The following is a 27945-nucleotide window of genomic DNA, read 5'->3' as shown; positions in this document are numbered from 1 at the left end:
AATGGCAAGGGAAAAGGGCATAATCCCTCATGAATCGGAAGGAGACCCTGTCAGAGTTTCGTTCGGGGTCCCCTGCAGCCCGTTTTGAAATCAAACTCACCTCCTCAGAGCACTCGCCGCGTCTCACTCACATGCCACACAGTCCCACAATTCTCCGCGGGACGCTCCGCAGGGACGGCGAGAGAACTGGTCCAAACTACTTCCCCTTGCCCTCTACGGCGACCCGTAGCATAGGCGCCGGAGCGGCTGTGGCGCAGGCGCAACATAAAGGCGCCTGCAAGTGGCCCTACCGTTGGAGATGTTGCGGCTCTGGGGGCTCAGGCTACGGTGGCAGAGACCTCCGGCGCTTGGGATCCCAGCAAAGAACCTCGGCCTTAGAAAGGTCGCTTCCGGCATCTCTCCACCGGGCAACACCTCGCCCAGAGCTCTAAATATCTTCGACCGGGATTTGAAGAGAAAACAGAAGAACTGGGCGGCCCGGCAGCCCGAGCCGATGAAGTTTGACTACCTGAAGGAGGAGGTGAGTCCGCACGGCAACATGGGAAGGGCGGCGCCAAGCGCTGGCGGCTCCGGCCAGGCCCCAACCGACCCACCTCGCCGTGTGACCTTGAGCAGCCGCCTTGCCTGAGCCTCTACTGTAATCACTGAAGGAGTGCACCTGGATATTTGTAAGCTGTTAATTCATCTATTCATTCATCGGACCCGGATATTTGTAAACTATTCATTCATTCACTCACTCACTCACTCACCCACTCATTCACTCAGCAAATACCGCTTGAATTGTATACATCTATGCCCTGGGCAGAGTAAGACCGCTACACTCAGGAGGTTTCATTCTTGTGGGAGTAGGTGGACAATAAATATAATTTCAGCCAAAGTAAGGTGAGGTACTGAAGTCAAGTATTACGACCGCGGTGGTCAGAGAAGGCCTGTCAGACAGATGACGCGATGAGGCAAGCTGAGATCTGGAGGGAATAGCCTTCTCATCAGAGAGAAGGACAAGTGTCCCTGAGGCGGAAAGGACCTTGTTGAGGCCTCCCGTGAAATTTCTGTGAAGGAGAGAGCGGGGGAGGAGGTCAGGCCGAGAGGACTGGGGTTATTAGGGCGGTAAGAGAGGCGGACTTTGGATTTTCTTGTCTAACCGAGCTTCCCCATTCAGTATGGTAATCTCTGGCCACATGCGGCTATTGAGCACTTGCAATGTGGCTAGTCCAGTTGAGATGTGCTGTAAGAGTAAAATACACTGGATTTCAGTGACTGAAGAAAGGATGCAAAATATCTCATTAATTTTTTTTTATCTTTACGTGTTAAAATTGTAGTTTTGATATAGGGTTAAGTAGAATATGTTAAAAATAATTTCTGTTTCCTTTTACTATCTAAAAGTGGCTATTAGAATATTTAAAATTACATATATGACTTTAATGTTTTTCTGTTGGTCAACTGCTCTAGAGGAGTGTGAAAGCCTGTTGAATGGTTTTAAGCAGTGAAGCAATAGAATCTGGTTTATGTTTTAGGAACGTTAATTAAGATAAATTAAGGTCTCTGATTTGTGCTGGTTTGAAAGACCTCTTCCTATGTCCTGGGGGACTGGAAGCTAAGGGTTTCTGTTCTCTGGATATGCAGCACCAAGTTCAGGCCTAAGTAAGTGTTTCTTTGGGGCAGACACAAAACTGAAGTTAAGTATAATGAACTCTTTCAAGGAAAAGCAGAGAACAGTTTTTGAGTTCCTTTGGACAGAACTCTGTGCAAGCCTGGCCTGACCAGATGATTGTGTTTCTTTGTAGGGTTCATAAAGATATGTACTTAGATGTGTATTTCTAACCACTCTTCTCCAAGCAAAGCATGTAGATTACAACTTGACCGATGCCTTGTCAATATGTAGGACTAGAATAAATGAGTTAAAGTGTATGACAGTTCTTTTTAATATAAACAAAGAATATTCATAGTGGGAATGATATACCTCTAGGAGAAGACTTCTGCTGTACCTCTTTCCTTTCACTTTCTACCCCCAAAAGCAAATACACATATGTTCTGAATTTCTAAGTCCTAATAAAAACTCTGGGGTGTTTATGAAGGAGTAGTGAAATGTGAGGAATATTAGGCCCCCACATCTTATTCCTGTCAGATGAAGATAGCCTAGCAAAGGAGGCACCTCCCTTCTTACCTCTTTTAGATTGGGATGGGACTGGGGAGAATAGCAGGAAGTGCAGTCTCTTCAGGTTTGGCTGACTTTCTGATTTGCACATGTTGCTTAGAAAAGTTACCTGTTTAGTAGTTCCACAGACTTTCTTAGTACTTTTCAAGTAATAAAGTTTTTAAGTGATCGTTTATACATCGATCTGTAATAAACGCCAGCTAACAATATTTTTTCACTTTCATATACCTCATGCTACTATCTGTCAACAATAATGTACCTGTTATGTTCCTGTTACTTTCTCATCCTTGTGATCTTATATAGCACATGGAATGTAAAGGTCAAATATACATATCCATATCCATGAATAGTTAGTCTTGAATTCATTAAATTGACTTCTGAAGAAATTTGTCTCAATCTGTTTCCTGGGATAATTTAATATATTATGTTCCTATTTATAATTTGTGGTCAAATTGAAAATGAGATAGAAGTACTTACCAACATATTGAAACATAAGTAACCTATGGATTGTTGAATGCTGGAGAAACAGTGCTGCTTCTCTGTTACGCCTACTTGATTTATATATATATATATCATTGCTGCTTGTAATCCTTCAGGTTGGAAGTCGGATTGCAGACCGCGTATATGACATAGCTAGGTAAGTGATGATTATCATAATAAAATGCAGTTTTTTGACTGGAGATTCAAGAGATTGAATGTTGAGAGCTTAATGTCTGGAATGGCAGAATCTAAAGAAATTTATTACCAGGATTAGTGATGTTAATCATACTCTAAGTCTCTCCTTTTTTTATATATGGGACAGCAAGTGTTCTTTTTTTTTTCATTCTTGCCAAGAAAAAAAAAAAGAAAAAGAAACACAACTCCTAGCTTCTCTTTGAGCCTGAATGATTTTTTTTTTTGAATTGGTAAAGATGTCTTTTTTTTTTTAATTTTTTTTTTTTTACAAATAGTTTATTGTCAAATTAGTTTCCACATAACACTCAGTGCTCATCCCCACAAGTGCCCTCCTCCATGCCCATCCCTCCTACCCCCCACATCTATCAGTCCTCAATTTTTTTTCAGCATTCAAGAGTCTCTCATGGTTTGTCTCTCTCCCTTTCCCCCACCATTTCCCCCCTTCTTCTCCCCCTTGTTCCTCCGTCAAGTTCCTCCTAATCCTCCTATACTTGCAAACATATGGTATTTGTCCTTCTCTGCCTGACTTATTTCACTCAGCATAACACCCTCAAGGTCCATCCTTGTTGCTACACATGGCCAGATTTCATTGTTTCTCATTGCCATGTAGTATTCCATGGTATAGATAACCACATCTTCTTGATCCATTCGTCTGTTGATGGACACTTAGGCTCTTTCCATGTTTTAGCTATTGTTGAGAGTGCTGCTATGAACATTGGGGTACATGTTGAGCCTGAATGATTGATCCAATTCATCTGGCCAAGAGCCACTAATGGAAACATTGGTCCAAAAATGGAGATAAAGAATTGATCACATGTGAATTTTTAAGATTTACTAAATCTAGCTTTAAATGTTTAACTAAAATTAACAACAGAACCCTTTACTATCTAAGTGAAGGACAGAGTCTGCCTAGATTTGTTCCCCAATCAGGTTAAATGAGACTTTGACTATTTTAACTATTCTTAACGGCAGTAAGGGTTCTATGACAATTTTACAGACGCAGATTTGAGAAGAGAACACGTTCATGAAGTAGTGTTAAAACCTTGATGAATTCGTTGCTGCATATTATGCATAACAAAAATTTTACAGATTCAAGTTTACAGCTGTATGGCAGGAACCATATAAATGATGGTTAAATAATGGCTTTACTATAGAATTGCTCTGAGATGTTAGGAAATCACTTTTTTTGCTCTTTTTAAAAGACATTGTTAAATTACACCAACATGGGATGAATTTATTATATTTGCCTATAAAAGAAATTTTATAAACATGAAAGAAATTTTCAAAAACATAGTCATTTTTTAGAGATATTCTTGCTACTTAGCGACTTGGGATGAATTAATTTTGTAAGGTAAAAAAATGCTTCATTGTTATAAATAATTACCCCCATTCATCTGTTTTTTTTAGGATCCATTTTTTAAGGGTCTGAAACAAATAGCTAGTTCTCTACACTTGCTTGGATTTTAGGCCATTTATTAAAAATTAAACGTTGAATTTTCTAAATCAGTATGGATTTTACAGTCTTTTTGTGTCTTAGTACTGAGCAAAACAGTTTACAGAGAGACCTGTGATTATGACTAAAAGCATGTCTTAAACTAACATTAACTCTTTAGAATTAAATTATTAAAAATACCAGTGTGTGGGGCGCCTGGGTGGCTTAGTTGGTTAAGCGTCTGACTTTCGCTTAGGTCATGATCTCGCAGTTCATGGGTTTGAGCCCCGCGTCGGGCTCTGTGCTGACTGCCAGCTCAGAGCCTGGAGTCTATTTCGGAGTCTGTGTCTCCCTCTCTCTCTGACCCTCCCCTGCTCACGCTGTCTCTCTCCTAGAAATAAATAAAAAAATATTAAAAAAACAAAAAATACCAGTGTAAATGTTCTTGCACTATTGTTCTGTTTTTATGAAGTGTAATTTATATTATTCACAGCGATCTTTTTTTGATTTTTAAAAACTAGCCCCACAGATTAAATGTCTTATTTGTAGTATCTGAGGTCCACTCAATACGTTTACAATTTGTGACAGTAATAGCAACTCGTAACCAATGTTTGTTGAGCATTCGTACTGTGCTAGATACTTTCCATGCACCATTTCATAAAATTATCTTGAGGGAGGTAGTAACTTCCATTTTATAGATGGGGAAACAGATTCAGTAAGATTAAATCACTTGTCTTATGGTCACAGAACCAGTAAATTGCTGGCCCAAAATTCTAAATCACATCTTTCTGATCCTGAAGCTGTGTACTTCACCGTGTCACACTTCCTGTATTCACAGTCAAGATAGCTTGCATTAGGTAAATAAATAGTTCTTTCTCACACCAGTTCTCCAATTGTGTACTGGTGTTCTTTATTTTTGACATAGGTGTTTAACAGAAATTGAAAAAGGAGTTTTTTGGGTCCAATAGAAAATATGTTATTAATGGATACAATTTTAAGTTTTCTTGTCACAGATTTTTCTTAAACCTGTGAATGGCCTACATTTAGATGTGTTAACTGGTTTGGTTTAAAATGACATATATTTAGAGAAGACAACATAGCACAGGGGATAGTAGTTCTAGTTCAGGATGCAGACTAACTGAATTCAAGTTCTGACTGCTTCTTATTAGTTGAGTGACCTCGGGTTGAGTTACTTTGAGCACTCAGCACATTGCTTTGAACCTGGTAAGATTTTAGTAAATGTTAGCTACTATTTAGTTGGTGTTTTGTTTTGTTTTGTTTTTAGCTTAACATTAATAGTTTGGTATTCTACGTGATGATTTTAGGTCACTTGTTGCCTCAACAAATTTGAGAAAAAAGATAATTAGTAAGTTCCAGATACATATGCAGATATTTTCATGTTAATGTATATTAGCTTCTTTTCCTTCTTTATTTGGATATATTATCAAATTAAAATACCCCTACTGAATTTGTTCTTTGAATCCACGTCACGGAGCAACTTCATGGAAATTGAAGTTCTATGGGGTCCTATGAATATCTGTACCAGACAGACTTGCTATTTCAATATGATTTCTAGTAGAAATAGCTTGTGAGGTGAGGCAGAAAAGGTAGTTAATGTAACTTTTTGAAAGTTGGGTTCATTAATAGGTCTTTAAGAAAAATTGCTTCTTAATAATTGTTTTATGGACTGTTTTATTACAGACAAATCATAACTTCTGTGTCTGCTTTTTAGAAATTTTTCCCTTGCTTTGGATGTTGGTTGTGGAAGAGGTTACATAGCACAGCATTTGAATAAGGTATGTCTATTCAATGACTTAATTTACTTTCAGAAATATAATTGGCTAATTTTAAAGATAGAACATCTTCCTTAATTCAGCTTGTATCATATTTAGATTTTGATCATATCAAGATTACTAAGTTTTTTTTTAATGGCAAACCAATGGTTATTTTGTGTCACCTCTTAAGTATTTTTTCCTTTAAGTGTTTTTTCTTTTTTTTAGTACATTTTATACATTAATTCCTACTAGGAGCTTCTTTAAGTCTATATAAGATACGTTGCTCTTCATTCCCATTCTGCGCAAATGTTTTTGATACTTCACAATAAAATCAGATCGACGTTCATTTGGAAAATGTGATTAAACTAATTTTTTAGCTGGGAAAAATAATTTATCATTTGATTAGAAATCTTTCTGTGTGTTTATGTATAGGTAGCCTTTATTAAGGCTTATACCATTTTATTTTGCATTTTATAATTCAGACCATGAAGACATTCATTTATTGTTTTAACTCCTGTATATATGATACTGTGTTGGACACCTATTAAAGTGGGCTTTCTGTGTAAAATCTACTTCAAAAAGACATACACTTGGGCCAGGGTGGCAGGAGGGGGATGTGAGAGGCTCCCCAAACATTGTTGTGGTTGGCAGGGCAAATCTGTTCTTCTAGTTGCTCAGGCCAGAAAACTTATTCATTGATCCCTCTTGTGTCCTCCCCTCCCACATTGAATCCATCAGCAAACTTTATTTGGATTTCAAAATATATCCATAACTCTACTACCTCTTACCACTTTCACTGTTATCATGTTGGTCTTCACTGCAATAGCCCCCTTATTGGCCTCTTTGCTTCTACCTTTGCCCTCAATAGTCCATTCTCACAATGAAGTAATCCTTTTAAAGCATGGGTCAGTTCATTGCCAGTGGTCTGTTGAGAACTTTTGCCTTCTTATCTAACTCAGTAATAAGCCAGTTTTAATCCATAAGGCCCTCAGTGATCTGGCTCCCTAACATGTTTCTGACTTCATTTCCTTCCCCTCGTTCCTTACTTTTCAGCAACCCTAACCTTCTCACTGTCTCTCAAACTGGCCAGCACTTTGCATTATACTTGTTATTCTCGTGTTCTTTCCCAAGGTATCTGTGTGGCTTACTTCCTCACCTCTTTCAGGTCTTTGCTCAAATTATCCCTCATCAAAACTTTCCTGATTATTCTATAAAATAAGGTCCCATTCTCCACTAGGCATTTGCCTTATTTGTTTCCACAGCACTTATTAGCACCTGATGTACATTTGTTTATTTGGTGTCTGTCTTCTCTTATGGAATGTAAACTCCATAGACTTGCTCACTTTTGGTCACTGCTAAATTCCCAGTACCTACAATACACAATGAATTAAGTGAATATTTAACTAATATTCATTTAATTATTTGATTCATTTAATTCATTTAATTAAATTAATATTATATTTATATTTAAATATAATATTAATATTAATAAATTAATATAAATTAAATTAAAAATTATAATTAAATATTATATTTAATTAAATGAATATTAATTTGAAGTTATCCCTTCAGTGACTAGAAAAATCAGAGGATGTGGTAGGGCAAAGAGCACAGGGTATTCCTGTTTTAGATTTGCTGAGTTTGAGTTAACAGTGGACTGTATTAGTGTTAATGTCTGACAGGTAGTTGGAAACGTGGAACTGGAATTGGGGTGTTGAGGTTAAGAGCATTGCCTTGAACTTGGACAGATAGGGATTTCAAATTCAGCTGTGCCACTTGCTGACTATATATCCTTGGGCCAGTTACTCAGTCTCCTCGCACCTGAGTTTCTATAAAGTGTGAGCAATAATACCTATCTCCAAAGGGACAGCAAGAGTATAAAGTGAGACAAGGTAAGTCTGACAAAGTGGAGGCTATTGTTCTTACTTGGAAGTTGTTGGAACTTTGGAACTTATTGTTCTTATTTGGAAGTCTGTCAGAGGTGACAACTGAAGCCATAGGAACATAAACTCACTGGGGCAATAATATAGAAAAGAACCTTCCACAACTGTATTTAGGGATGGGAGAATGAAGAGTAGTTACACCACAGAAATTGGCAAACACTACAAGTACTCAGGGCACTTTTTTTTTTCTTGAGAGCCAGTTGCACTTGGGTAGTCAGCAGTGGCCAGGTTATGATAGGGTCCCCTTTCCAAGTTGTGGGCAGGAAGTTCTTTAAGAAGTGGGTGTGCATAAAGTGAAAAGGACTGGCTTCTTTAACAGAGGAGGGGAGGACTACAACAAAGCTGGACTTCACACAGGTCAAGTGAAATAGGACTGAGAGCAGACACACTGTTGTAGTTGATTAGATTGTTAGTAATATTTATAAATGGCATGAGCAGTGAGAGTGGGAATAGGTTTTCAAGAATTAAGGAGAAAGAGGCGCGCCCGGGTGGCTTAGTCAGTTAAGCGTCCGACTTTCGCTCAGGTCATGATCTCGCGGTTCGTGGGTTCGAGCCCCGCGTTGGGCTCTGTGCTGACTGCCAGCTCAGAGCCTGGAGCCTGTTTCAGTCTGTGACTCCATCTCTCTCTGACCCTCCCCTGCTCACGCTGTCTCTCTCTCTCTCTCTCTCTCTCTCTCCTAGAAATAAATAAAAAAAAAAAACATTAAAACAATTTTTTAAAGAATTAAGGAGAAAGACATTGGTGAGAATTAGAGTTGTCGATTACATACAGAACAGCCAGATGGTAGTTAGAGGTGAGGAGATCTCTCCAGATTGGGAAGCTCATGACTGTTTCAAGATAAGGGAAGGAGATACAGAAGACAGAGATGGAAGATTTGATAGAGATGGTGATGGAAGCAGTAGGATCCTGTAGAAAAGGTCATAGTGGAAAGTGTTAATCTAGGAAAGAAGTGGTGCAGTGCTCTTTCCTCTTGGAATGGAGAGAGGAGAGATGAAACAGGGGAAATGAAACCAGTGAGCCCTCTATCCCCCCAAGTATCTGTGTTTATTATGTCATCTTTACTCTGTGTGAAATATATGAATGAACAACTAAAAGGGAGGAAAACTATCCGGGACTTCTGTGGCCCAGGAGTGGGGAGGACCAGTTCTCAGCACCCATAAGCCTTAATCCCTGGAGTAAACTCAGGATGTTGATTACTAAATCTGGATTGTATATTTTATTAAATCTAGTTAAATACGTTAAATATAGGCATGGTTCTTTAAATTTCAAAGTGTGTAACTTACTGTGTGTTATTAATGCTAGTTGTGTACTATACTGGTTTTACTTCAGAAAAATACCCTTACAAAGCTGAAAATTAACCTATGAATTATCACTTTCTCCTTGAGCAATTTCAGCAGTTATTTGTTTTGTTAGTGGGCTTTTGTTAGTTTTTGTATTTTCTAATTAACTTTATTCCATTGCAGGAAACCGTTGGAAAGTTCTTCCAAGTAGACATTGCAGAAAATGCTTTGGTAGGTAGTTTTTTAACACTATTGATTTCTGATCTCTTGGTTTTATTTTTAGTTCTTTATTTTTATTTCCTTCAAAATGAAAATAGCTTTATTTTTTTTCTGATTATAAATATAACACATAGGAAGAATTAAATAATACAGGAAATGTAAAGGGGAAGAAAATATCACCCCTGGTCCTCACCATTCAGGGACAACCACTAGTGACATTTTGGTCTCCGCCTTTGCAGATGTATAGCTATCTCTGTAATTTTATACAAATGATATAATGATAACATGCTATGTTTTTCACAGGATATCATTCTTTTATATCAACAAATGATATATGTACACAGAAATTCCATCTTTTAAAATGACTATATACTAATATAAGAATATTCCATGATTTATTTGGCTAAATTTCTGTTGATTTTTAGTTTCTTAATAATTAACACTGGGAAGAACAGCTTTATACAAAGCAACTTTGTACTTTTGATTTATTTTTCTCCCTGGGAATAAATTCCTAGTAGTGGAATTTATGAATGCATTGATGTTCATCTTTAAATTTTTGATATATGTCTCCATACTTCCATTAGAAAGATAGAATAATATTATACGAAAGCAACTTTTTCCTCCTATTTGGCAGTACTGGGCCAATGGTTTCTGTCTTTGTCAGTTTGATAGGCAGAAAGTAGAATTTTACTGATATTTTTATTTGTACTTCAATTATGAATGCAGCCAAACAGCTGTTGATGTCTTTTGGCTATTGGTATTTCTTAATTTGTGAACTTGTAAGTTTGTGATGTGTGTGTACCTGCATTGTTGCCTTATTATGTTCTTATTGTGGGGAGTTTGTAAGAGTTTGTTTTTTGGGGATATTAATTTCATCGTCTGTGTTATAAGTATTTCCCAAAGTGTATGGCTTGCATTGTTTATGTGTTTTTAGAAGTTTTGATTGGTTTATCATTACATAGATTAGTCTTTTCCTTTATAGTTTCTGGCTTTTGAGTCATGTTTGCTTAAAATGTTTCCACCTAAGAGTAGAAAAATGTTCACCCATATTTTCATCTAGTACTTTTATGGCTTCAGTTATGCCACTGAAACTTTCAGTCTTCTGAGATTTATTTTGGTGTGAGATAGGATCCTATTTATGTTTTTCCAACCCACTAGCCAGTTTTTGTGTCATATAAGAAATACTTCTTGAGCTTCTCTGTGGCTCTGTTTTTTGGAAAGTATAGAAACTGCCGAATAAATATAACATTGACTTAAATTTAGTAATGATTGCATTAGTAATTGAAATTCTATATGAATGTGTTTTGAACTTTTATTTTTTTTAATCACTAGAAAAACACCTTAGAAATGGAAATCCCTACTGTCAGTGTTTTAGCTGATGAAGAGTTTCTTCCCTTCAGAGAAAATACATTTGACCTGGTGGTTAGCAGTTTAAGGTTGGTAACCCATTTGTACTTCTTCAAAATGCATGTTTTAAATAGATAATTCATGCTATAAAATTATAATATTATGAAGTAAAATAGCTAATGGAGTAAATTCTTTTTTTTGTTTTTGTTTTTGTTTAATGTTTATTTATTTTGAGATGGGGAAGAGACAGAGAGGGAGAGAAAATCCCAAGTAGGCTCTGAGCTAATGCAGGGCTCAGTCCCGCAGTGACATCATGACCTGAGCAGAAATCAAAAGTTGGCTGCCCAACTTGTTGAGCAATCCAGGCACCCCTGGAGTAAATTCTTAGTACCTTTTTTAAAGTCACAAACCAGTTTACTTGGTTTATAAGCTATAAGATTTCTTTGGTAAAGAATTATAAATTACATGCTCCCTAGTGGAGATAATATAATATAGTATCTTAACTTTTTTCTTCCCAACTTTTTTCATATTGCTAAAGCTGATCTATGATAGAAGGGTTTTCCTCCCTGATTCTTATTACTTAGTATTGATATTAATGGGGGCAGGGAGTTGTAAAGGATATACAGGCTCCAATATTCAAATTTAGAGCACCCTTATAAACTCACGCTGGCAAATAAGGAAAAGCTAGTATTTCTTTCAACTTCAGTTTTTCTACCACACAGAAATATAGTCCTGAAGGTTATTGTTTTTCCATTTGTGCTTCCTACGGTGGCCCTCCACATTTATTACATAAATGTATAAATACTTATTGAATAGATTATAATATACTAGACTCTGAGCTAGATGCTTTTGGGGAATACAAAAATGAATCCAGACAGTGATCCTGCCCGCAGCAAACTTAGATTCTAATAGAAAAAATAAAATATTCTTTTTTTTAAGACTTTATTTTTTTAAGGTAATCTCTACACCCAACATGGGGGTTGAATTCACAACCCTGAGATCAGGAGTCAGATCCTCCACCAACTGAGCCAGCCAGGTGCCCCAAAATAAAATATTCTGTGTGGTACGTTATTTTCCCTGTCTTATTTTATAGTCAGATTTTCTTTCAAAGATTCAACATGCTTTTCATGTCAGCACAGCTGTTTTTAGGGTGACCAGTCACCCAAGACTTTGCCAGTGTTAGCACTGAAAAGGCTTATGTCCCAGGAATCCCTCAGCCCCAGACAAACTGGGAGAGTTACATTCTTGCTGTTTTCTTCAGTGAGTTTGTAATCTCTTCCCTGCTTTTTAAGATATGCTGAACAAATTTAGAAGAGTGTTCACATTCTATCATGAAATGAAAAACATTACAGAGAATATTGGTCTAAGGGAAAGAGCTCTGGGCAGGGAGTCAGAATGTGACTTTTAGCTCCTCTGCTTGCTGTTTGCAAGTACCTAATTCTGTTGCTTTCAGTTTCCCCATAAGCATGATCGAGGTTATAATATGGTATAACATTCTTAATTTTTAAAGCATCTAAAAATTGTCAGAAAGCATTATGAAAGATAAATGTGATCTTAACACAGTATGGTTTGAAATGGGCATTCATTGCTATCCTGGAAGGCAGCATGAGAGGATGCTACCTCAGTCAGGAAAGTATGACCATACTCTACAGAGACTATGATTCTTGCCATCACATATCACCAGGCACTAGGACAGGGTGAATAGGAGTAAAACAAAATGAAATAGATTCCCTAAATTAAGTTTTAAATACTTTTAGTATTTATAGAACTGTCAAGTTTTCTAGCATGACACAAGGAAGGTTTTCCCCTGGGAATAGTCTTCACTTGAAAATTTATATGAAAATAGTGAATTTTGGTATGCAGTTTCAGACTTCAAAATTAACACCTTTTTTGTGGCTTTTCTTTATTTAATTGATAATTACACTAATTATATGAATTAAGCTAAACAAATATGTTTTCATATTCTAGTTTACATTGGGTGAATGACCTTCCTAGAGCACTTGAACAGGTAAGAAATGTAATGTTTACTCAAATAGGCTGTGTCATTATTAGAAACTTCTCAAAATTTGTTTTTACCAGAATCTTACAAATGTTTTCCATTTTATCCTTATGATGATTGGAAATGAAAGCAAATCAAGTATTTATTATCTTCTGTGGGCCAAATACATCTGATGCCTTTTGGCATATTAAGAAGTACATTGGGGGCTCCTGGGTGTCTCGTTATATAAGCGTCTGACTCTTGGTTTCTGCTTAGGTTGTGATCTTATGAATTGTGAAATTAAGCCCCATGTCAGGCTCTGGGCTGACAGCATGGAGCCTGCTTGGGAATCCCAAGGGATTCTCTCTCCCCCTCTTTCTCTCTCTACCCCTCTCCTGCTCATGCTCTTTGTGTCTCAGAATAGAACAGAACAGAACATTGGGTGACTCCCCCCTGCCTAGGAATTCAAGAAATCTAATTATGGAAATATTTTAAATATGTATGAAAGCCTATATATTGTCCAAAATAACTTGGAATAGTATTGACATCACATTGATAATGGACATTTTCTGTGTAGTTTCCTTTTCTTAATTGTCTATAATTTTTTTTTTGTGGGTTGGAACTTATTTGTTTGTATTTGTATCTTCCCTACACCTTATACTAAGAGAGAGTGAGGTACATTTGTTGGTTGGCATTTGTCAGTGAACTTATGAGGAGTAAGTAAAGAGCACTGTGTTCAGAGGAGGGAAATCACTGGGTCATGGGTGGCCTAGGAAAGCTTCAAGAAGAGGGAATTACTTGAGCAGGGCCTTAAGATAGTTCAGATTTGGAGTGGGAATTCATATTCACAGGATGGAGGTGGTAGAAGAGCCTCACGAACATGAAAGAACAGAGAAGGAGCCTATTTGGAGATGAATATAGCACTGGGAAATGAGGTAACTTTGGGACCAAATTTAGGAAGACTTGGGTAACAGATAAAAGAATTTAGAGTCCATTCTTTGTGCATTTAAGAGCCACTGGAGAATTTTGAAGAGGAAAGTAACATAATTAAAAGGCTGATGGGTAGGATAACTTCCATATCGTAAGCACACACTGTTTGCCAATCACTGTGTCTTGTTTTATATGTGTTAAATAAATAACTCTGTAAGATGTTTTCATTTTGCTAGTTGGAAAACTGATTCCAGAAGTTGGTTCAATTAAAGAGATTGCGTCTATCATCCAGGCATGAGAGAAACTAAAGCTTGGTGGCAGTAGCAAGAATTAACAGAAAGAGAATTTTGGACTCCTGTAAAGGAAGAGTCAGCCATTTGGCTGGTTGGATCTGAAGATCAAAGACCGGGAGGAGTCCAAACTCACCTTAAAGTTTTGAATTTGGATGCCTGGGAAAATAATTAGTAAAAGTAGGGGAAAGAATGGTAATGATCAGATAAAGGGAATGGAAAATGGTAATTGACAGAAATATGTCAATTGGAGAGGGGAATGGGTTTGAGAATAAGTGTTATGTATATGTTGGTTGTGTTGGGTGGTTGAGTGCCAAGATACAAATGTCCATGGCACAGGCAGATGAAAATGAGTTTATAGTTCTGGGAAGATGTCCAGGCTAAAGATAGTGATTGGGAAGTCATCCTGTGAAATCCATGGGAATTGATAAGCCCTCTGAAGTAGGGAGAAGCTGCAAAAAGCTGAGGAGTGACTCTTTGATACTTGCTAGGTGACAAGAGAAGGAAGCAACAGCAAAGGGGGAGAGGGGAAGAAAGCCAAGATTTTACGATTGATTTACTTGTATACTGTTTTGTAACGGTTTCATGATATATTAACTATAAATTTAAGATGGGTATTTTGGTTAGCAGAGCCTACGATGATTTTGGGTTTACTTCAGAATCAACCCTTTCCTGTAACGTTCCTCATTGTTGAGAATAGTCAGAGTCAGATCTATTTACAGATGGTAATTCTAAGAAGAGAGTCAGTGAGTAAACATTTGTGATTCTGGAATCCATTGCAACCACTGTTTTGCTTAAATTATCAATTAAAAATTGTTTTTGTTGTAAAGCTGGGAAATAAGTTACTTCTCCTTACAGGAAACTAATATTTGATTAGGTTAGTGTGGTGAATCATGATAGTTTCTGTTTAAATTAGATTTTTTTTTGCATGACAGGCTAACTTAGTGGTTTAAAACAACAGTTTACTTAGCTCATGATTTTGTGGGTTGGGAATTTGGGTTGGCCTTAGTTAGGAAATTCTTCTGGGTCTGGCCTGGCTCATGCATGTGTCTGTGATCTGCTGCTAGATTGTCCTGAAGCTGGCTGGTCAATAATGGCTTTAGCTGGGATGCCTGACTGATTTCTGTTCCTCCTATCTCTTATCCCTTACCAGACTAGCTCACTCAGGCTTGTTTACAACATGGTGGTAGCACAGGGAATCCTATAAGGCCATTACAGACCTTGGTGTGACACTGGCATGTTGTCACTTGCACTGCATTCTTTTGGCCACAGCAAGTCAGAAGGCTGTCCCAGATTCAGGGAGAGGGGAAGTAGACTTCATCTTTTGATGGGAGTTGTTACAAAGTGACATTTAAAGGGCCCAGATAGAGGTTTGTGATTTTTGTGATCCACTACACTTTAAACTTTTTTGCTTTCAGTATTTTTCTGATTATAAAATAACTTGTGGGGTGCCTGAGTGGCTCAGTTGGTTAAGCATCCAACTCTTGATTTTGGCTCAGGTTATGATCTCATGGTTCATGGGATTGAGGCCCGGGTCAGGCTTTGCACTGACAGCACTGAGCCTACTTAGGATTCTCTCCCTCTCTCTCTGCCCCTCCCCCACACTTGTGCACACTGGTGCACTCTCTGAAAATAAATAAACAAAATAGTTATAAAAGTAATTTGTGTCTATTAGAAAAGTTGAATACATAGAACATATTTTGTAGATATTAAGGCTATCAATTAATTATTAATTATTAACACCAATAGGTATTAATACTGTCAATAAATTATCATCTATCTTTACAGTAATATAATAATGCAGTGCCTTTCTGACCTGGTTGCCTTAGATATTATTTATCAACTCTTCTGATTATTTGACAAAATAAGAATAGTAATCATAAAAATATTGATTCAGACACCATATGTTTATTCTTTTTAACATATTTTTATCCTTTTAACATTTTTTGTGTAAAATTTTGAATAGTTTTGTTGTCTTGTATTTATTACAGATTCATTACGTTTTAAAACCAGATGGAGTATTTATTGGTGCAATGTTTGGAGGCGACACACTCTATGAACTTCGGTGTTCATTACAGTTAGCAGAAACAGAAAGAGAAGGAGGATTTTCTCCACACGTGTCTCCTTTCACTGCTGTCAATGACCTAGGACATCTGCTTGGGAGAGCTGGCTTTAATACACTGACTGTGGTAACTATCAAGAGAGTCAATTACTTCTCATTAACCCATTCATCACACAATTCAGATAGAACTTCTCATCTTAAAGATAGAAAACTGTAGGTATTGATGGTATTATGGAAAGGTTTTAGCATTTTTTTCTCTTTTTAAATTTAGTTTGTATAAACGTATCTTTACTGACACAGGTATGAACATAAAATTTTTACTATTTGTTACTTAAATAAGTAGCTCAGAAAAAACCCGAACCTAAGTTAACATGGAGGTTGTTTTCTAAGACCTGCTATTCCAGTGCATTAGAATCTTCAGATCCAGAGTAATGAATATTACATTATTACAATATGAGAGAGCATTTCAGACGATCAGGAAAAGGGGAACACTTAACAGTTTGCATCTCCCACCAGCCCTCAACTGAAATATTGCCATACGAGGCAGAAATGAAGGTATGTTCATTCATGATCCAGGGTAGAGAATGTAGGAAAGGTGGCTATACTCCATTAGGGCTGGAGAGACCTAGAAAGAGGACCTGTACACTCAGAAGAAACATGAAGTCATCACAGTACAGTGATGGTACAGGGCGTTGGTATCTGACAGCTATAATTTGGTTCCTTACTTTGCCCCTTTAGTAGCTAGGGGAATTGGGGGGTTTACTTCATGTCTCTGAACATTGATTTTTTTTTAAAAATTCAAATGTTTCTCACCTGAGTTGGCTGTTAGTATGAAGATAAAGGGGATGAAGTGTCTAGACCACAGTAGATTTAAAGACCTTGCTACACACTTAAAATTATTGAGGACCTTAGAGAGTTTTTGTTATGTAGGTTATATCTATCAATATTAACCATATTAGAAGTGTAAACTGAATTTTAGATGTCTATTAAAAATGTTTAACCTAGGGGCGCCTGGGTGGCTTAGTCGGTTAAGCGTCCGACTTTCGCTTGGGTCATGATCTCGTGGTTCGTGGGTTTGAGCCCCACATCGGGCTCTGTGCTGACTGCCAGCTCAGAGCCTGGAGCCTGTTTCAGAGTCTGTGACTCCCTCTCTCTCTGACCCTCCCCCTGCTCATGCTGTCTCTCTCTCTCTCTCCTAGAAATAAATAAAACATTAAAAAAAAAAAAATGTTTAACCTAACATTAAAGCATTTAAAATCCTACATTTCTGTTAATTGGGAAATCTGTTATGGAAATATCCTCTATATTCTTCTCTAAAAAATGAGCTGAATAACTCAAACACTAAGATAATACAAAAATATTGGTGTGGAATCTTCTTTATGGTTTGTTAAATTAATGGAGTTGCTGATTTATAAATAAATTATCCAGATTTATTCCTTGAGACATATACACTGCCTGTAATGTGCTGTATAACCAATATATCATAATGTATTTTCTAAAAATTCCATCCCCGAAAGCTTTTATATAATCAGCTACAAAGGTTTATGTTGCATACAACATAGATATATTATTTTTACACTGCAATGGATGTTTATTTTCAAGTTAAATCAATATTGCCTTTATATGACTTTCTTAGTGAATTATTTTCAGAGTTAGTTGACATTCTGAATGAGACTCCTTTCCTTTTAAAACAGAGTTGCCGGTTTAATATATTATAATACTAATATATTAGGAAAAAACTGCAGATGTGATCCATCTTAATTTGACTTTAACAAAGGACTTTGACAAAGCTGTTGTGGTATTCTTTTGATTGAGATGGAGATAATGCTTTTAGTTTCATTGAAAGATTATTTACAAAGGATATTGCTTAATGGCTAGGTATCAGGCTGTAAGGAATTTTGTTTTCAATCTTATGATCTCTTTTAAAAAATAGCTTCTCAGTGTAGAAAAATATAGAGAAGAAATTGACTACCCAGAGATGCATACAGAAGGTGATCATGTATATATTAGCAAGAAAAAGGAAATAAAAAGGTATATAAATAGAATGAGATGAACAGAGCAGGTCTAAAGTGAAAAGAAGTCTCCTCCTGGCTTTGGTCATTCACCCCAAAGATGATCTTTGTTGTCTTGTATACCCTTTCAGAACAATTTTAAATCATAGGCCACAATACAGTTATGTCATTTAAACCTACATATGCAACAATATATAGGCTCTGTTGGGGTGCCCTGGTGGCTCAATTGGTTAACTCTCTGACTTCAGCTCAGGTCATGATCTCATGGTTCATGAGTTCAAGCCCCACACTGGACTCTGTGCCAACAGCTCTGAGCCTGGAACCTGCTTCAGAGTCTGTGTCTTCCTCTCTTTTCTCTGCTCGTCCCCCTCCTCTCCCAGCTCACACTCTGCCTCTCTATTTCTCAAAAATAAATATTTTTAAAAAGTAAAATATACACTCTATTACTTTTATTTTCTTACCACATTTTTTGCTAGCTGTATAGTAGTTCATTAAATAGATACAATTTATATAAACAGTTTTCTATTAATAGACTTTTAGATTATTTCCATTTTTTTGTTTTGTTTTGCTGCTGTTGTTGTTTTGTTGCTATTTCAAACAATGTCGCAGTGAATTTCATTTCACATAATCTTGGCATATCTGTCAGGTTAATTTCTGGCAGTGGAATTACTAGGTCAGAGAATCTGTACATTGGAATTTTGGCAGGGTCAAATGACTCTGCAAAAGTAGCATCAATTTATGTGCCCTGTCAACAGTATATGCAAACCCTTGCTTGTACTTTGTATCTCTAAGGTTAAAAAGAAATGTAGTTATTTTGTTTGCGTTTCTCTAGGAATTAGAATGGATTTAAAAAAAATTTTTTTTTAATGTTTTATTTATTTCTGAGAGAGAGAGAGAGACAGCATGAGCAGGGGAGGGTCAGAGAGAGAGGGAGATACAAAATCTGAAACAGGCTCCAGGCTCTGAGCTAGCTGTCAGCACAGAGCCCGACACGGGGCTCAAACCCACGAACTGTGAGATCATGACCTGAGCCGAAATCGGACGCTTAACTGACTGAGAGCCACCCAGGCGCCCCAGAATAGATGTTTTTGATAAGTGTCCTTTTGGGGTTTGTACTTAATTCTGTGCAATGTTAAAGTACAAAATTGGGAGGAATAATTAATACATTAAACAAAATGACAAAACACAGATCTAGACACTACAAAGTGATTAGTGCAAATAAGTTCACGTTTCAGATACATGCTGCATTATATCAAACTTGAAAAAAAAAAAACCCAAAAAAACAAATATGTGTCCTGTATTTGGGGACTAGTTCCCAATATAGACAGACTCCTACATCTTCATGCTTAACATATACTTTTATCATATCACAGCCCCATGCTGACTGGGCAGCCCATCTCTATCCCATGGTTGTGCCATCTGGCTCTTGCATCTTCTGAGGTTACATCAGCAAAAGGGATGGCTTGGAAAAGGATCACTAGTTCTCTATGACCTTGCTCTCTCCTTTCCTTTGACCAGAAAAAAATGTCTTTCAGGGGCTGGGAAGTATCAAGGAGCACCGGATATTTGGGGAACACAGTGGTCTCTGTCATTGTAACAATCAATTGTAAAGTCTTGTATCAGGCTTCAGAAAGAATGGGACATAATTGCCCAGAAGTCCATTTGAGAAATAAACTGTGTCAGCGGTGTGCCTGTCTCCCAAGTGAACCAGTGCAGTATGGCTGCATTCCTAGAAGTACATTGGAAACATCTTAGGAGATGACCCTATTTGGCTTGGTTCTGGGTGCCACTTTTTAGGAGATTGATATTGACTACGTATAGAGCAATGCAGTGAGGGTGTGTAAGGATCTATAAATCTATAAATTTTGTCCAGGGGATTAACTCTCCCCCTAAAAAATTATAATGTCCTGGAAGAGTTTTCAAAAACTTGAAGAAGAGGGTGATGGTTTGCAGATACAAAACAGACTTTTTCTATATTGTTCCCAAAGAGAGACCTAGAACCAGTTGATGGAGTTTTAGGAAAATTTCTCTTAGATTGGTGTATTTATTCTGCAATTTGACATTTTCATAAAACAAGCATAAATCAGAAGACATCTGCGAAGAATATTGTAAAGAAGATTCCTGTTTACTATGAGAGATTGTTCTGGATAATCTCTATGGCCTGTTTTCAAATCTGGGTTTTTAATGATACATATCAAATGAATATTCCTTTTTCACTTTAAACAGGATACTGATGAAATTCAAGTTAACTATCCTGGGATGTTTGAATTGATGGAAGATTTACAAGGTAAGGCACCTTAAAGAATGTTTAGACTCCATTTGAGAGTCATATTTTGAGAGGAGACTCTGGCGGGCTCAGGGGCCCACCACTAAGGAGGATACATTGGCAAGGAGAAAGAAGACTGTCTTCATGGAGCTTATAAAATAAAATGGGTGAGGCACATATCACACAGCTGCCATGAAGATAAATGTTAAGTTAGAATCCTGGGAAGTGCCATAAATTGGGGCACAGAGTGCTGTGACTGCCTATAAAAGGATGATAGGACTCTGTTGAAGGGTATGTCTGCAGCTGGTAGAGCGTATCGGTGACTTTCTCCAGCAGCAGTTGGCAGCTTGGGTCCAGGCACAAGAAGGCAGGTAGTTAGGTTAGTGTAGGAGTAGGGTTTGTCAAAAGGATAAGTCCTTGTCTGAGAGTCAAAGAAGTCTTGTCTGAGGAAGTGATGATTGTGCTCTAGAAGATGAAGATGAGCTAACTAGGTGAAGAGGGGAGGGAAGTGACTCACAGGCTGGGAGAACAGCATGTGCAATGACTGTGGCAAGAAAGAGCATGGTAAGTACTGAAAGCAGGGCATTTGGCTAGAGTACTGGGAATAAAAAGAGAATTAAATAATGAGATTGGTGTGTAAATGGGGGACTTACAGTCCCTGTTGAGATGATTTGTCTTTATCTTAAAATGCCCCTTGAAGCATTTTAATGGAGGGGAGTTACAGGGAAGTCACGATACCAGATTTGCATTTTGAAAAAATTGGATTGGCAGATCTTAGTTGGGAGAGATTCATTGCTATGAAGCTTATTAAGAAATGATGGTGGGGGCACCTACGTGGCTCAGTGGGTTAAGTGTCTGACTCTTGATTTTGGCTCAGGTCATAATCTCATGGTTTGTGAGTTGACAGCATGGAGCCTACTTAGGTTTTCTCTCATCCTCTCTCTGCCCCTCCCCTGCTCACATGCACTTTCTCTCTCCCCTTCAAAATAAATAAACATTAAAAAAAAAAAGAAAAGAAATGATGGTGTTTTGGACTAAGATGGTAGCAGTGGAGATTGAGAGAAGTAAATGGATTCTAGAGATAATTAGGAGGTAAATTTGACAGTCTTTGCTGATAGATTACATGTGGGTGAATGGAGAGAGCTAGATGGTGTGCCTTCCTTGATAGAGGAAACAGTAGAAGACCAAGTATGGGCAGGAACACCTCTTGAGTTCACACGTGACTATTTTGGGTTTGAAGTGCTTGTAAAATGTCTAAGAGGAGATGTCAAGTAGGTGGTTGGGGGTGTGGGTATGTCATTTAGAGGAGGCAATTGCCTGGTTAAAATATCATGAGTCATCTGTGAATCAGTGATATTTGAAGCAGTTTCCTGGGATGAGGCCATGAAGTGAGAAGAGAACACAGCCAGATGCTGATCCTTTAGGAACCTAATGTACAGTGACTATAGAAGAGGGACATGTCCGGACGTGTTGTGTTACAGATGCGATGATGGAGGCAGGGTAATGGAGAACCATTGCCTGGGAGAGGGAGGACTAAAATATCTTAGAGACCATGGTACCGGTGATTATTAACACTGAAGTCACCCAGGGTCGTGGCAGGACTTGGGGTACAGACGGGAGCTGAGGTGCCAAACCCTTTGATGATTGAGGAGAGGCACTGGGAATCTGACGTCTGTGTCTGACAGCAAGCAAGAGAGGGAGAGGGGGCCAGCCAAATAGTGGTGTTCTCAGCAGCCCAATGGTTTTTAACAAGTTAGAGGGGTAATGGCCTGAAGGAGGCTTTGAGGAGCAACAAGGACACAAACCCCGTCTCCACATCCCAAAATAGGTAAGGTATGCAGACATACATATCTGCCACTGAGGGGGCTTCTGCAGAACTGATTTCCTCCAAGGAGAGCTTCAACTTCCCTAAGAAATTGTGAGGTTTGGCTTATTACACAAATGGCATAGGCAGTTTTGATGAATGAGAGAAGCTGAAGTGATTAAAGGTGTGTTCTTTGAAACCAGAACTGTGCTTACCTAGGGGAACCTTAATCTGATCCTGAAAAATGAGAAGATGATTTAAGCAAGAGAATTATAAGGATAAGTGGATTGCAATTGCTTATAGGTTTATAGTTTTTCTTACACTCTGTTGCAGTTCTCTCAGTAGACATCTGCTAACTAATGTGTCCCTAGATTATAAGTGAGGATTAGGCCCAAGGGGACACTTGTCTGTTAGTGGCAGAATTAGGTGCCAGACTCTTGCTCTGGCATTCTCTTACCTCCCTCAACTACTACTTTCGTGTACCCATTTGTACCATAGTCCATTTTACCCATTATCCAGCCTTCTCTGGCAACAGTATTTCTGTTGTCTTTATAAGGGGAAAGATATGTAGCTGAAAACTTAACTATTAGAGTCACTCTTCATTAAAATTTAATACAGGGATTGGTAGCCTATAGCTTGCATGCCTAAGATGACAGGGGACCAGTAATAAATCACACACCCCCTCCCAAGCACTACCCCAAGCGCTTGGCTCTCCTTGATGTAATCATGGGGCCCTTCATCCAAAGGCTAGAGAGGTGGTGGTGGGCTGATGATGTATCATTCAGACTCTAACGATAAAAATATTTCTCAAATGCAGCATTTATTTTTATTCTGCTATATAATAAATGCTGTGCTCATGATTCATTTCAAGAGAGAAGCAAGAAAGAGACTAGAAATTAGATGTATCAGTTGGAAAAGGTTACTGCCCACTGATTTAAAAATACAGAGCTTACTCTGTGCTGGGTGCAATTTTGTGAGGTTTTCTGATATCCTAATTTTACAGATTGGCAAATGGAGACATTGCGAAGTTAAACATCTTGTCCGTGGTCACACTGGATCTGGAATCCAAAGTCCAATACTGCCTACTTGATCTGTGTGCATTTTTTTTTTCCATTAAAGCTAGCAAGTAAAATGCTCTAATCTTAACTGTATAGTTACTTGTATTTTTTAAATCACTATCCAGACAAAAAGTAGAACATTTCCAGCTGCCTCAGAAGGTTGCCTGATAATGCTACCTGGTTGATAGTCCCCACCTCCCCCAAGGGTTTTAAATAGGTCATATATTTTGAAGACCTCTTGCCAAATATTTACCTTAAGAGGCTTTGCCACGGCTGCTTTTATTTTTACTGTAAAGCTTTTTACATAAATCATATGTTGTAGTCTTTTGAGTGTCTTATCCTTCAGAGAATTAAGAAGTGTTATCTAAAGATAACTTGTAAAAGTGATATTTAACAAAAAACAGCATTAACTGGTTGATTTTATATTCATTCACTTACCATTTATTGAACATCTACCATGTGCCAGCTATTGAGTCAGTGATGAAAATACATAATCCCTTATCCCAGGGAGTTTATGCTCTGCTGGAGACACAGATAGACAGACATTGGCATTTAACTGTAAAATGAAATCATTGTGTTTTAAAGTACAGAAAAACGGAATCCCCAGATCTGCTTAGGGAGTCAGTGGTGCTTTTATAGAAGACGCAAGATCTAAGCTAAAATGAGTTTGCCAGGAGAGTTGGATGGGTGGGTGCAGGTTTGGGCCTTCGGGGCATTGCTTTCCAGGCCACGGAAATGGTCTGTGTAAATCATGGAGATGCAAGAGGATACGCACTTCCTTCACTTTGCTAATTAAGAAACTCCACAGTAATTCTGTATTGCTTGAATATGTAGAATGGAGAGATGATGGAAATGATGCGGAATAGTCCACCAGAGGCTTCTAGATTTTATCAGGTGAGCCTGGTAATGTGTGGAGAGAATTTCATGCACAGGAGAGACCATCAGATCAGTATGTTAAAAAGCTCACCCTCCATGGGTGCTTGGGTGGCTCAGTTGGTTCAGCGTCTGACTTCGGCCCAGGTCATGATCTCACAGTTTGTGAGTTCGAGCCCCACGTCAGGCTCAGAGCCAGGAGACTGCTTTGAATTCTGTGTCTCCCTCTCTGCCTCTCGCCTGTGCTCGCTCACTCTCTTGCTCTCTCTCTCAAAAATAAACAAACATTAAAAAGTTTAAAAAGCTTACCCTCCAGCGTTGTTTATAAGGCATACTTTATGAGGAAGATAGGACTAGAGCTAGCATGGTTCATGTCTCTTGTTACACATGAGAAAGAACTTGCACCAGGTGACATATCATAAGTGATAGAGCCAGGATTTAAGTCCAGTATAGCAACCTAACTCAGATCCCAAAATCTCAACCACTCTGCCTGCTAGGGGTTAGAGGTAGCTGAGATGGGAAGGAAAGTGGTGCAGGGATTAAGGGAGGAGGGGAAGAGCTTGGGTGACTACTTCCAGGCATGCTGCTTTGCCTACTGGAAGATGGTGTTCCCTTCAAATTCATTTCTGGTATTTTATATTACACTTTTTTCTTGATGATGGTTGTAGTGTTTCTCATTTAAGCTGCCATTATTATTAATTCACAGAAAAAAGTCCAGAATGTTGACCTAATTTTACAAAACAAGTTGTGTATCAGCTGATGAATGCATGAAAAGTTTTGGAGGCTTTCACAGTAGTTTTAAGGTAAGTTCAGTTTTTTGTTGTGCTTTTTTAGACCATACTCAGTATTGTTCCTCCTAATGCATAATAAATTAGATTTTTATGCAAGCAGTTGAACTTAACCTTAAAAACACTGTGAGAGTCTTAAATACTTACCTGCTTCCTGGATTTTTATGTTATCCCAAAGCCCAGAGCTGGTCAGAAGTCCCTTAAAGTGTTTCCTAGGTGGTCCACCATGACGCTTTATGAAGTGTTAGCATTCCATTTTGAAGATGATAAAACTGACTTTATAATTAGAGTTAAGTGACTTTGCCCAAGATTCCTTAAGGCTCAGAACTAGGATTATGATCTTCAAGTCTAGATTTTCTGCCCCGCATCACTGAACTGCTTCTATGAGGAGAAAGGAGGGTGGGTGTGGTGGTGTGTTTCTCTTGTGAGGCAAGGAGGTGCTGCCCCAGCAGCAGAATTACTATGTTATGTAGTAGTGCTCTCAAATTTCCATATCTTAACATTGTGCTTAATAATCTTAATTAGGGTCTGTAATACCAATTATTTAAAAGGTATTTTAGAATTTTTAGCATATTAAGTATTTTTCCCCTCCCTTGGCCCCACTCTCATAGTATATTAAGTATTTACATTAAATAATTTAAACCTGATTTCCACTGGTATTGCCTATATCTAATGTATAGTAAGTCACGGCCCTGGGAAGGTGAACAGAAATGAAAGCAGCGCAGCCATCGACAGCAATAAATCTTCCTAGTCCGACTCCCAGTATACCTCTGGTCACTTGATCTGGCTGATAACTCACAATTTAGGAGAATGTTTTAAAATTAGATTATGTAATGGGTCTATAATGTTAGCCCTAGAAGCCTTTAGAGTTTATCTAGTCTGGCCACCTTGAAGACCCAAAGCAATTGGTCTGAGGTCGTCTAGCTGCTTTGTGACAGAGTAAGATCCACCTTTTGCTTCATGATGATTGCTTTGTTAGTTTCTATGTCTTGTTCTTCATGAATTGGGGCCATTGTACTCACAGGACTCTGGACATTGCTTTTCATACCAGAGATTCATAACTTTAAGAAATAGTAGGAACTTTCTGGGATTGGAGAGAACGTTTCACTTATTACAGCTGATATGTTGATTGTTTTTAATAAGGCCATTGAAAACTTGGAAGATTATTTTTAAACTTCTAAAGAACAACAGATATTGGGAATTTTATTGGTTTATTTTGTGAAAGTAGAAAAACAAAAGTAAGAACTGATTTTTTTATTGGGTAGTATATAGAAAATAAATATAAAGAATTGTTACTTTTGAAACTTGTTTTGATTTTGTGGACTAGTTTAAAATGTGGCCTTTCAGAGTATTTTTGTTTAAATATGTGCATAAAAAATCAAATATACAGCATTAATTTTTAATGAAGAATAGAAGGGTATTTATTAATCCTAGCTTTTAGGTATCAACTTGAAGGAAAGAAATCTAAATCTTACTTTATTTTTTTAATGTTTTTTTATTTCTGAGAGAGAGAGAGAGAGCATGCGTTAGCAGGGGAGGGTCAGGGAGAGAGGGAGACACAGAATCTGAAACAGGCTTCAGGCTCTGAGTTGTCAGCACAGAGCCCGACGCGGGGCTCAAACCCACGAACCATGAGATCCTGACCTGAGCTGAAGTCGGACACTTAACCGACTGAGCCACCCACATGCCCCAGAAATCTAAATTTTAAAACATTAAGAAAAGTGCCCCTGAAAAGAATACACATAAGTTTTTCCTAATCTGGGATTAGTAAAATATTGTAAAATCTGAAAACACCTTGTAGTTCCGGTACTATCTAATGAGTCTCAAAGCCATCTCCCAAGTTTCATGGTCAGGCAGACATCTGTGGCTTAGAAGGAGGTAGCCATTTTAATAGTGCCCTGTCCTCCTCTGAAGAGCAGCTGAAAGGGGCAGAAAATGTGGCATCCTTGAAAAGGTACGTGCCAACTCCTGATGACTCACCTAGAGGGCCGGTTGCCGTACTCTGGCCCAGCTGGCCTGCTTTAGACCATTGCTGGCAAATAACGCATGCTTACGGGGCCTGCCTGCTGAAATTCACTTCCTCACTGGTTTCACTATCCAGAAGCTTCAAGTACTTTGGCCTTAGAGTCACTAAGAAGCCTGACTATAGTCTGTTTTAGAGAATCGGGATGGGTATAGTGTTGGATGAGAAGGAGGTGTGTGTTTTGAGCGGCTCAGGCTTTTGGCGGTATTATCTAAAACTGTAGTGTATTTTTAGGTATGGGTGAGAGTAACTGTGCTTGGAATAGAAAACCCCTGCTGCACCGAGACACGATGCTGGCGGCTGCGGCGGTGTATGGAGGTAAGAGAGCTGAGCGTCCTTTCCACCCATGCCTCACCGAGGAACTCGTGCCCTGCCATGTTTACCCCTTCAAATTGCCAGTGCTTTCTCCTTTCCTGGAAAGCGTCATCAGATTTTTTTTGTCCTTCCTTTCAGAACACAGATCCTGTAGTTCCATATCCTTTTTCCAAAGAGCCCTTACTGTAGTCATAGCTGTCAGCTTCTCAGTGTTGAGGATTTTTCACATGAAGCATTTTCAGAGCCCTCCCAGTATCTCAGTATCCATTTCTCTTTGGAGGGCATGACCTTTCATTGAGCAGATTTTTTTTCCTACTTTCATTTTTTCAGATTCTAACTATTATTTGTCTTTGTAGAAATGTACGGAAGTGAGGATGGCTCAGTACCTGCCACGTATCAAATCTATTACATGATAGGATGGAAATACCATGATTCACAGGTAATATTATTAAGACAAATCACTTTTCTTAGTGGGTTCATGTTTCCATTTACTTTCTAGTTTTTATTTACATAGGGGATTTAAAAAATATATGATGGCATTAAGGGATTTAATTTAGACCTGTATACTTATCTATTTCTAATATCTTTCATCTTTCATTATTTTCAGGCAAGACCAGCTGAAAGAGGTTCAGCAACTGTGTCATTTGGAGAGCTGGGAAAAATAAACAATCTTATGTCACAGGAGAAAAAATCACAATAAATATTTTATCCACTGTTAA

At 38.1% G+C, this 27945-nt stretch overlaps 2 protein-coding genes across 5 annotated transcripts in view; one reads left to right on the top strand and one right to left on the bottom strand.

The window, feature by feature from the left end:
* The window catches only part of ESF1 (ESF1 nucleolar pre-rRNA processing protein), a 71665-nt gene extending 71483 nt beyond the window's left edge, over positions 1 to 182 (bottom strand). For both annotated transcript variants that reach the window (XM_077777524.1, XM_077777525.1), the window contains exon 1: positions 101 to 182. The gene's annotated coding sequence lies outside the window, so the exon portion shown is untranslated. The remainder of the gene's footprint in view (positions 1 to 100) is intronic.
* On the top strand, positions 101 to 27945 carry NDUFAF5 (NADH:ubiquinone oxidoreductase complex assembly factor 5). 3 transcript variants are annotated; one of them, XM_077777526.1, is made up of 11 exons: positions 108 to 520; positions 2752 to 2792; positions 5995 to 6058; positions 9445 to 9492; positions 10813 to 10916; positions 12796 to 12835; positions 16017 to 16214; positions 20326 to 20386; positions 27146 to 27229; positions 27583 to 27665; positions 27834 to 27945. In XM_077777526.1, the coding sequence occupies exons 1-11, from the start codon at positions 299 to 301 to the stop codon at positions 27924 to 27926; spliced, it is 1038 nt and encodes a 345-aa protein (XP_077633652.1). In that variant the 5' UTR covers positions 108 to 298; the 3' UTR covers positions 27927 to 27945. The 3 variants fall into 3 exon arrangements, 2 of the variants coding, with proteins under 2 accessions (XP_077633652.1, XP_077633653.1); XM_077777527.1 differs by lacking the exon at positions 108 to 520 and adding an exon at positions 545 to 668; XR_013338379.1 differs by lacking the exons at positions 27583 to 27665; positions 27834 to 27945 and adding an exon at positions 24807 to 24903 and having other exon boundaries at positions 101 to 520.

Source organism: Crocuta crocuta, unplaced genomic scaffold, assembly GCF_008692635.1.
Source record: "Crocuta crocuta isolate KB4526 unplaced genomic scaffold, BGI_CrCroc_1.0 scaffold187, whole genome shotgun sequence".
Classification (NCBI taxonomy): domain Eukaryota; kingdom Metazoa; phylum Chordata; class Mammalia; order Carnivora; family Hyaenidae; genus Crocuta; species Crocuta crocuta.
Note: the sequence above shows the minus strand (reverse complement) of the source record. Positions and strands in the feature narration are given on the sequence as shown.